At 44.1% G+C, this 11,237-nt stretch overlaps 1 protein-coding gene across 1 annotated transcript in view; it reads left to right on the forward strand.

Moving 5' to 3' along the window:
• Window positions 1-8,990, forward strand: part of STK35 (serine/threonine kinase 35) — a gene marked incomplete at its 5' end in the record, with an annotated part of 14,643 nt that extends 5,653 nt beyond the window's left edge. The window contains 1 exon segment of the mRNA XM_027766476.1: window positions 8,273-8,990. Within this exon segment, the coding sequence (XP_027622277.1) occupies window positions 8,273-8,985 (713 nt within the window).
• Window positions 8,991-11,237: the final 2,247 nt, after the last annotated feature.

An 11,237-nucleotide genomic window follows, 5' to 3' on the forward strand; every position in this document is an offset into this window, starting at 1 on the left:
GGGAAAGATAGTGGAGGGAGGAACTAGTGTGGGGAGACCAGGGTCTCAGGAATGGATTGGTCATTACCCTGAAAACTCTCCAGCCTGCCGAGTACTTTGGGAAACCTTCGGGTTGAGAGGAGTGCAGGGCCCCCTATCCCACCTAGAAAGCAGCTCTCGAGTTCTCTACTGGAGCTTAGGTCTCAGCTTATAGAGGGCCCCCTGGGTAAAGAGGCAGAGAGCTGGATGGCGATCTTTGGCTTGTCATTTTGGACATTGGTGAAAGTGGCATTGGGGGACCAGCAGTTAGCATAATAGTTATGTCGCTGGACTCCCACGTAGTCAACCGCGGTTCGCGTCCTGGACCCGGTGGCTTAAAACTCACGCCAGGCGTGTGTGCGTGCGTGCGTGCCCAAGATCCTGAGAGGAGAATGGAAGAGAAGGGATTGCGGCATGGCCATCCCCCCTGGGGGGTGATTTCTCGCTTTCTGTCTCTCTCTGTCTGGCGAATGCACGCGCCCTATGGCAGAAACCTCTCCAAAAAGAAAAAAAAACAGTGGCATTAGGGCCCTTTAAATTAAACAAGATACAATAGAACACTGGACTTGGAGTCAAGGTTTTAGTCCCAGTTTCTCCCTGTAAATAGAAGTTAAACTTGCCAATTGCTATATGCTAGGTGCCGTTTAAAGGCTTTATACATATTAATGCGTTCACTTAACCACCTTTTGAAGTCAGTACTTGATTATTTTACAGGTGAGGGAACTGAGGCATAGAAGGTAATGAAATTATCCCATATAAAAACTAAGCAAATAACAACCTAGTTTCAAGCCCAGGCATTCAAATTTGAATCTTAAGGGTGCTTTCTTAACCGCTATGGGGCACTGTTGGGACAGGTGGGCTTACGCTATTTGAGTTCTGTTTTCCTTGGTTGTAAAGGCCATAATCTTATATTACTCACAAACTAATGGCTACTATTTATTTTTAATTATGTATTCATTAGTACTATGGCAATAGTGATTTCTGCTAGCTCCTTCAATGTGCCAGCCACCAGGGACTCTTTCTGCTTTCTAGTCTACTCTTGAATGTCTTGGGGCAACCATGTAGATTTCTCATGCTGCCGATCAGTTACCTTCCTAGTCTGTGCATTGGGGATTTTAGGTACCAGCCCCAGAAGATAGAAACAGCCCTTACTTAATTAAGTGTTTCGGTTAATTGGGGTTGCATTGGGTAAGGCTCTTTATAGTGTAAACCAAACTGTCAAGTAGAACTCAGCTTTTTAGTAAAGTCTTAAATTCATTTTCATTATGAATTCAAACTTTGGTTTCCTTAGCGATAGCTACTCTCCTAGTTACTCAAAAATTCTGGATCCCAACCTAGTTGTCTCTGATTTACATATTCTGCGTACCCTATAACTACTTTCCCTGATCTTCCTCTTTTTTAAGCCTTTTCTATTCACGATTTTTTTTTAAGTGCTATTTTGCTATACAATGTGTGTGCTTGTTGGGGAGACAGAAAACAAATCATCCCCAGGACGGATGGCCATGCCACAGTCCCTTCTCCATTCTCCTCTAAGGATTTTGGGTATGCACGTACATGCACATGCACCTGATGTGAGTTTTAAGCCGCCAGGTCTGGGACTTGGACCACAGTCCACTACATGGAATTCTAGCGGCATAACCATTACACCATCTACTGGTCCCCCAACTCAAGGATTCTTATCTTGATTTATTTCACCACTTTATTGAACACCTGCATGTGTGTGTGTGTGGGGCGGGGGTTGTTACCCTGGGGAAACCAAGAGACTTCATTTCATTCCACCATGAGTGCCCAGTCTAATAAAGGCACTGGTTACAGTATAACATGTTACTTCACTGCAGCCTGTGGAAGGTGCTCCACAGAACCAGCAACCAGAAGTGTAGAAAATGTTAGGGGCGAAGGATTGGGTTGTAAAAGGGTAAATCAGATATGACCCTGGCAAAAGCTGAAGCTTAGGTATGTGGCCAGGCTCATTGGATGTGGAGAGAAATACTTGACCCCAGACTGGCGTGGGGACCCCCTCTCCCTGTTTGACTGGTAGAATCTGTATTTTAACAAGATCCCTGTAGCCTTCCAAGTAGTAATAGCTAAATTTTCACATTCCTTCTCTCATGTAATCCTCTCCACTGAAGTTGGAATCTTTGTAACCCAATCTTAGAGGTGAGACCCTCAAGATCCATCAAGGTCAGGTCACTTGTCCAGTATGACACTAGTGAAGCAGGGGATGGGGAGGTGGGGTCCAGATTTACATTCATATACTCTCTCCAGTTTCTGTGCCTTACAATGGTATTGGGTGGTTGCCAGTGGTGTCCAGGTACCCTGCACAGTGCTTCATGTGTCACAAGTAAGCGATGGACAACAGTCCAGCGATGGTGGTATTTTTTCCCAATTTATGGAAAATGAAACAGATTCTCAGGATCTTAAGTTTGTGCAGGGTCAGGGGCCATGTAAGTAGAAGTGAAAGCCAGCCCAGAGTCTGGCTGGCTCCACAGCCCTTGTCCTTTGTACTAGGCTTGTGGGCTCCTTCCTGGTGACTGTAGGACATGGTATCTTGCCTTGGCAGCCACTTACATTTATTTGACCATCTCAGAAAATACTTTGGACACAGCCCTGTGTAGTCGACATGTACTCAGCTTCTTTACAGTGACATAACACACCTCCAAATCATTGAGACTGGGACCAGGGCTTGGTCTGTATACTCATTTTTCTTTGGGAAGACTTGCCAGGGTGAGTCCTTATCTTCAGCCTCTCAGGCTTGAACTTTAGCTGAGCCAGTTCTTTAAAATATTTCAATATTCAAGTCAAATTCCTACAGGAATAGGGCCAGTCCTGTAGCACAGTAGACAAACCCTGTGCTTGGGGAGCCAGATCTCATGTGGCTGACCACAGTTCAAGTCCCAGCCCTGCTGGCTTGAAAAACATGTGTGAGACACCCAGAATCCTGACAGAATGGAGAAACAAAGGGAAGAAAGTGGAGCACCATTGAGGTGTGCTTCCTTTTTGTCTCTGTCAGGTACACATACCTTCTGGGAAATGAGGAAATATTCTAAAAATGTAATGGGGAAGGCTGTGGTCAGAAGGTATTCAACCTTCATTTGTCTAGGTTCTCATTCTTTCTTAAACATAACTATAATTTCTGCCTCCTTTTCTTCCTTCGCATTAAAACTTAATTGACCTTGGGACCAGTAGTTAGTGTAATGGCTATGTCGCTGGGCTCCCATGTAGTCGACCGCAGTTTGAGTCCTGGACCCGGTGGCTTAAACTCACACCAGGCGCGTGCCACATGTGCATGTGTGTGCTTGCCCAAGAGGAGAATGGAGGAGAATGGATTGCGGTGTGGCCATTCCCCAGTGGTGATTTCTTGCTTTCTGTATCTTTGTCTCTCTCTGTCTTTCTGGTGAGCACACGTGCCCTATAGCGAAAACCTCTCCCAAAAAAAGCAACTTAATTGACCTTCTCTTAGGACTTTCTATTTAAGTAAAGTTTTAAAGTATAACATGCCCTCAAAGCATGTTATAAAGCGTTCAGTCAAGTGGCACTACTATAATTGTTTATTATTCATTCTTAGACAATTTAGTTGTTTCCAGTCCTTCTCTTTTACTATAGTATGTGGAATACCAGTTATGGGTATATTTGCTGTTTGGGGTGTTTCTGTTGTTAGTGGTAGGCTTTTGGTGTGTTTGTTTTTATGTCTCTTAGGGTACTTTTAGACTAAATCCCTAGAGTGAAATTTTTTTATCAAGTTGATTAAGCATTATCAAGACTTGTGATACATGTTATTGAACTGCTTATTATCCTGACACATTTAAGTCTATCATAGTTAGTCCTCTACTCTGTCTGACTTTCCTTTTCAGACTCCTAGAATAAATAAGCTTTAAAAATAACAGGAGCCAGATGGTGGCACAGCGGTAAAATGCAACACTGAGGCTGACCCACGTGGGAAGGTTCTGGATTTGCCTCCAGAGACCTCCCTAAGTACACCAGGCACACATGCCGGTGATTCAGGGCTGGCCGAAGGCTGGGAGTGGGTCAGTGTCAGGACCCTGTTGGGAGTGTCCGTCACTGTCTTTTTCTCACTTAGAAGAAATGAATAAACTTTGAAAGGAATGTGAGTGTGTGCAGTTGGTCCCACGGGCCCACTGTGAGATGGACCTGAGCTAAAACTTCATTGGTCACCTGACCTCTGTCAGCCCCTACTCTTACTGGTGGATCACAGTGACATTTTGTCTTAAGGAATTACTGTCATATCAGAACCCGTGTTCCGTAGTCCCTGTAAGTTTAGCCATTTTTCCTTTCCCAATGTAGTCACCTTGGTAAATAACCGAGTCCCACTGGGAAGGCTGGAAGACTTAAGTAAGAAATCTAACCCCCACCTTAAAATATTCACCATCATTTCTTGTTAAGTATTGGGTCATTGGAAAAGTCATCATTTTTACATAGAAAAATGTATCATGATTCAATAGAAATAGTAAGCCATGGGTTGCAGAATATCTAGTATAATTTAATAAAAACTAAAAGTTTGAGGGGACCAGCAGATGGCGTGGTTAAGGCACTGGACACACTCATATGGCTGACTGCAGTTCAAGTCATATCTCTGTCTGGTCAAGTTAAAATGAATGAATTAATAAATAAAATAATTCTTTTTTTAAAAAACTAAAAGTGTAAGACTTTGGGGTTTGGTCTGTCAGAAGAGGGAAATCGGGCAAGTGTACAATAGGCTGGGATTCAGTTACACCTGCGGAAATGAGGGAGGGGCTTTTCAGGTAGAGGAGTCATCCCCAGTAACAGAATGGCCTGGTTTAGCTAGAACATGGGTTTTAGCTGTTGTGGCCTAAGAAACGTCATGTCAAATGGAATCCTCCACTTTCATTTTCTGATTTAAATTTCATCTTTGGTTTAATGTGAAAGCTGTGGCCAGTAGCATTGGATTATTGAAATCGGTGATTTCTAAGAGTCCTTAAGCCAGTGGGAACGATGTTACTGGTTGTCAGTGTGTGATCCTGCCAAAGCATCTTATACTCTATGAAACATTTTGGGTCATCAGAAAAGTCGAAACGTATTTTTCTGTTTCTCTATCTAAAAATGTGTTATGACTTTCCCGATGACCCAATATTTCATATCTGTGACTTAATTCACAATAATTATTGGATAGTTAAGACTGAGGAATTATAATGATGAAGAGAGGTTCAGGGACTTGCCCAAGGTTCTAGCTGTCTTTCCATCATGCCTGTCTCCCTATGTTTTCCTTTGAGCTAAGAATTTACCCAGTAAACTAGGACAGACATGGAACCTAAACCCAGATTCCTCGCTTGCATATCTGTCCTCTCCTTGTTATTTCATCCAGGCTTGCTTTTCCACAGAAATGTATGTACCACGTTCCTGCCAGGTTCCAGGCACTGTGCTTGTCTCCTCCCTCAGCCCTGAAGCAGCTTAGCAGCCCAGGTGGGCAATCAGCCTAAAGGAAAGGAGTGAATTCTTTTTCATTTCCTTTTTTTTTTTCTTCCAAGTTTGTCTCTTCCCTGAGGGAGATAGACGGTACCCTAAGAAGGTCTTCAAGCTGTGATCGATCACCCCAGTCTGCCTGGACTGAGTGCTCTGCATGCTTAGGGAGGTCCCAGGGCACAAACCCAGAACCTTCCACATCTGGCTCCAGTGGCGTTACACTGTGCCACTGTGAGACCCCCCCAGGGCCAGAATTCTAACATGCCTCTTCCATTTTCTAGTGGACAGTTAGGGCTTCCTGGTGAAAACACATGCTCCATCCCTCTCGTGAAATAAGCCCAATGTCCTTGTCTGTGCAAAAAAGTGCTTTTGTCTCTGTGACAAGTAGCTATATTTCACAGTTTGCCATTTTGTCATGCTCATTAACGGTGTCTATTCTTCCTGTCCACACTGTTTTCCTCCCAAAAAACAGCCCCATCCTAGCCCCACCCGAGTTTAGCGCAGTTCTTCAGAGCAAGCTCCTCAGGCCCCAGGGTCCCATCCACTCACTAACATAGGGCACTTTCACCCTACTTTTCCTCTCCCAGGCGTCTTATAATCTGGACTCGCATTATAGTCTGTTTTGCAGACTTGTTTTCTTTTTCCTTTAGTTACCATAGTTACCTACTTTGTATATGAAATAATCATCATTCCCCACCCTTTATTCCCCCACTAGAAGTTTCACTGTTTTCTGATGTGGCCTTTGCAGAAGGAATTGATGGCTTTTGAATCTTTTCCTTCCTGGCTGTACCTCCAAAAAACATTTCTTGCTCTCCTTTTTATGGGTCTTTACTCTAGAGTCCAGATTTATTTAGGCTTCAGATGGCTGCTTCATTTTACACTGTTTTTAGATAGCCTCAGCCCATCAGCCAGTGACCTAGAAAGAGGATTATGAGAGGGGAAGTAACTGATTTTTAAACAAAACAAGGCAAAAAAAAAAAAAAAAACCCAAAAACCCATCTGCCCTAAACTGGTTTTACCTGTATTACTTTGATTGTGAGTAATAAAAACAAATAAATTATATAATTACAGGGGAAGTAAGGCCCTGTCAGATTGTGGTCCAGACTTAAAGTGTTTGTTTTATGTGTCAAGTCATCTTTGGCTCAACCTAGACCTCTGAAACCACTAGCTTTGGTAGACTGTGTGCCTTGGTAATTTCAGGGTCATTAAGGTTAGCAGAGTATCCAGATCACTGCTTCTCATTATAATAAAATGGCATAAATGACTAATGAAGGAACCTTCTGGCAGAGGCTGTCTGAGGAGGCACAGCCCTTGTTTTTGGTAGAATGGTGCATGGTACTGGGGACCAGAGGACTCCTCTTTAGGACCTCGCTCAGGTAGAGGTGAGCCCCAGACCACCCAGGCAAAGTTCCTTCACTTGCGGGCCCAGCCTACTCATGAGCAAGATGAGATAATTTGTCTGCTTGGCATTTGGGACAGTTTTAGCCATTGGGTGACTTCCACGTAAGAATCGGTTCAGTTGCTTTATAAAAGAATATTGGGGGTCCATCCACAGTGGCACAAGCAGTAAGGCTCCAATGAACAGTGGCTGATGTCACCAGCGTTCCTGGAGTTTCAAGCTCATGCTACTGAACACTACCATATATGTCTACTTCATACTCCACTGTTCCCACCAGACCTTCTTACACCTTTCTGCTCATTGTCTCTGTGTTCCATTAGCTGTTCCTTCTCTCATGTTACAGTTCCCTCCCTCCTTCCTTCCTCTGCAGATCTCCTGTCTTTCCTTTAAAAAGTAGCTCAAGTCCTGCCCCTTCTGACTCCTTCAGACCTGGCAACTCCTGCCTTCCTTTCAGCACTCAGAAGTTGACCTTGATGCAGATGTATGGCCCGTAACAGTTGCTGTGTAGATAATCTGTCAGCTCCTTGAAACTAAGCTTCATAGAGTTCAGGGTGTGTTATGTGCCAAACTTGTGCTAGGCATATGGTAGGCTAGCAGAAAATACTGGTGGCCTGGAATGTGCCCCTAAAATAAAATATGATTGAGTATAGTATCACCATAGATACAAGAACAACAGTCATTATACAAGTTGGGGGGAAAAAAGAGGGAAGGTCATTTCCTGGCGTGGAGCACCAGTGATAGTAGAAGCAGCACATCCTTGATGGCCTTACATGCTTTACCTTGTCTCACTTTCCCAGCAGCCTTGGGAAGTATGTATGGGAGACATGAAACTGCCTGTTTAGAGATAGTGAAGCAAATGGCTGTTGTCAACCAGCCTGCGGTAAAAACTAAGTTCCTATCAAGGTGTCTTTTTTTGAGAGAGATTTCTTTGCTTTAGGGCACATGCACTTGCAGGAGAGACAGAGATAGAAAGTAAGAAATCACCACACTCCACCACCCCCCAGTGGGATGGCCATGCTGCAGTCCCTTCTCCCATTCTCCTCTTGGAATTTTGGGCATACACACACACATGCCCAGCATGAGTTTCAAGCTGCCAGGTTCAGGATGCAAACCATGGTTGGCCATCTGGGAGTCCAGTACCTTAACCACCACACCACTTTCTGGCCCCCTATCTGGGCATTTTACTTCCATCCCCAGGTGCTTGACCTCAGATGTTTGACACTAGTCCCTGATGCCTGCATTCTACCTTGACTTATCCTGGGCCTACATGTGGAGTTGGCTTGGTGCCAGCTGTGTGACACCCTTTGGAACAGTTGCCACCATGGTCACTCTTCATTGTGCTACATCCCTTTAGTCTTAAAGTGTTATGAGTGTGTCTATCGTACTCAAGCTCTTTCCTGTCTTCCTTTGATTTAGGAGAAAGGATCCTGGGTTATGCCGAGGAGCCCTGCTATCTATGGTTTGTAATGGAGTTCTGTGAAGGTGGAGACCTGAATCAGTACGTCCTGTCCCGGAGGCCGGACCCAGCCACCAACAAAAGCTTCATGCTACAGCTCACGAGCGCCATTGCCTTCCTGCACAAAAACCACATCGTACACAGGGACCTAAAGCCAGACAACATCCTCATCACAGAGCGATCTGGCACCCCCATCCTCAAGGTGGCAGACTTTGGACTAAGCAAGGTCTGTGCTGGGCTGGCACACCGAGGCAAAGAGGGCAATCAAGACAACAAAAATGTGAATGTGAATAAATACTGGCTGTCCTCGGCCTGCGGCTCAGACTTCTACATGGCTCCCGAAGTCTGGGAGGGACACTACACAGCTAAGGCAGACATCTTTGCCCTGGGCATTATCATCTGGGCAATGATAGAAAGAATCACTTTTATTGACTCTGAGACCAAGAAGGAGCTCCTGGGGACCTATATTAAACAAGGGACAGAGATCGTCCCTGTTGGCGAGGCGCTGCTAGAAAACCCAAAGATGGAGTTGCACATCCCCCAGAAACGCAGGACTTCCATGTCTGAGGGGATCAAGCAGCTCTTGAAAGATATGTTAGCTGCTAACCCACAGGACCGGCCCGATGCCTTTGAACTTGAAACCAGAATGGACCAGGTCACATGTGCTGCTTAAATTCAGGGCTAAGCATCTTGGGTGTTTTTAAACTAGGTGAGTGCCCTTTTTTGTCCTGCATGCACTGACTCAACTGGATACTTCATCCTGGGCCATAGGCTGGACAAGTGGAGTTTGAGGGAATGCAGAGGTAAAGAAGACTAAGTGTACCTTCAGTGATCCCCCTAAGTCTTTTTTTTTTAAGAGGTTTTTGCCCTAGGGCATGTATGCTTGCTAGAGAGAGACGACAGTGAGAAGGAAAGAAATCAGTGGGAATAGCCACACCACGATCCCTTCTCCATTCTCCCAGTATCTTGGGCTTGCACACACATGCACCTGGCATGAGTTTCAAGCCACTGGTCTAGGACTTGAACCGTGGTTGGCCATATGGGAATCCAGTGATGTAATTGCCATGCCGTTCTGCTGGCCCTACCACCTAAGTCTTCACGAGGAAATATGTGGGATTATTTGGGTATGAGTTGGAAAGTCTAGAGTTTTCTGAGAGGAGATTTTGTTTAAACTGAATCTTGAGTTTTTAAGAAATACTTTTTCTCATCAGATAATAAATGCACGCTGTAGAAAATGCAGACAGGGTACAGTTTTTCGGAGAGTGAACACTGTGTCTGAGCATATCCCTCTTAATTCCCACAACCATTTCTACATGGCTTATATCTTGCTATAGTAAGAGTGGTTTCATGCTCTTTATACTCAAACTACTGAGCATTCCTCAAACTCTGATTTCAGTGATTATATAACATTGCATTATGTAATATATACTACACTTTAGATATCAGTTGATTTCTTCATTTTAGAGATCACAAAGAATATATTGTGAATATTCTTCTGTGAACGTCTTTGCTTATTTAACAGATTAATTGTGGGCTTTGATTTGTCAAGTACTGTGTGAGATTCTGTAGTAACGGATGAAATGAAATCAGAAACCTTCTTCATCATAAATTCTGCAACTTAGGGTGAGAAATACTCATCAATATTTATCTTAGTTGTTTTCTCAGTGAAGAAGAGATATTAAGGGAAATTGACATCTCAGGTGATATAGCTCAGACTCAAGAGTCGGGAATTGAGGGCAGGGGTTAGTATCCCACATAGAAGGGCTAGCCTCAGTAAAGGCCATAGGGAGCCTGGCACATTTGAGGAAATAGACTAGTATGGGTTAGTGTGGAGTGTAGACATGTGGAGACTAGAGAGGACAGGGACCTAGCAGGATAGGAAACAGTGGACAGAGGTTGTGGTGAAAAATTCAAAGGCGTCTGCCAGGAACAGCAGAGTAATTCAGTTGGTCCGAGTTGTGAGCAAGGGAAATAATATCAGAAATTAGGTGAAATATGGGACCCTGGAATTGGACCTTGCCCGAGTAGGATTTGAGAGCCTCCTAAGACCAGAGCAGAACTCTTGTAGCACTAAGGAAACTTCCAGTATATACAAGTTGAATTGGATGGGAAGAAAGACAGGACCGAGAGACCAGTTGGACTAATTTTGTTCACACTGGCTGGAGGTGTAGAATCCAAAATTAAGTAGCTCTGAGGGTATAGGATTGCCTGGATCATCAGGGTGGAGAGTTGGCAAGACAACTGGCCAGGTGTTGAAGTAGTCCTTCACCTCGGTCAGCTCTTATTTCCTTCCTTCGGCTTGTCACCCTTAATAATTCTAGGTGGAGTTGTTCATATCGAGTTGAATACTACGATATACCTGGTTATATCTGTAATGTTCTCATTGAACGTATTTCTGGAGTGAATCACTAGGTTTGATTCTTCATTCCACAAACACTGAATACCTTCCAGGTGTTTGCCACCCACTGAGTTAGAGAATATCAGTCCCCAAAGCTAGGTTTGGGGTAATGCTATGTTAGAAACTAAAAGATTGGTTAGACAGTGTTTTAATTATATTTCATGCTGTCACTTGCCATTTTCATTTCATCTTTCTGTTTTTGAAAGTCCTCTTAGAATTCAAGTTTGCCTTGGCAGAGGAAGAAGGTTGTCATTGGAAGAGGGACATGAATTTGGGTTATGATTGTGAAGTTGTCACAACTAATTGAAATCAGGGCTCCCATTTGGATATCTGCACTTGGGATTTGTGCGGTATTGCAGGGCAGCTTCACCTAAATAGGAGTGATTCTTCCACCTAGGAGAAAGAGGTGACCTTGTGAAGATTAGGAATGTGGTTACTAGTAAGTGTTCCAGGCTCTGGCTGTCACAAAATGAATGAACAGATCTGTACCGTTAGTTGAACAATAGCCTATCCTACCCTTTCCTGGG

This window comes from Tupaia chinensis, unplaced genomic scaffold, assembly GCF_000334495.1.
Source record: "Tupaia chinensis unplaced genomic scaffold, TupChi_1.0 Scaffold143574_1, whole genome shotgun sequence".
NCBI lineage: Eukaryota > Metazoa > Chordata > Mammalia > Scandentia > Tupaiidae > Tupaia > Tupaia belangeri.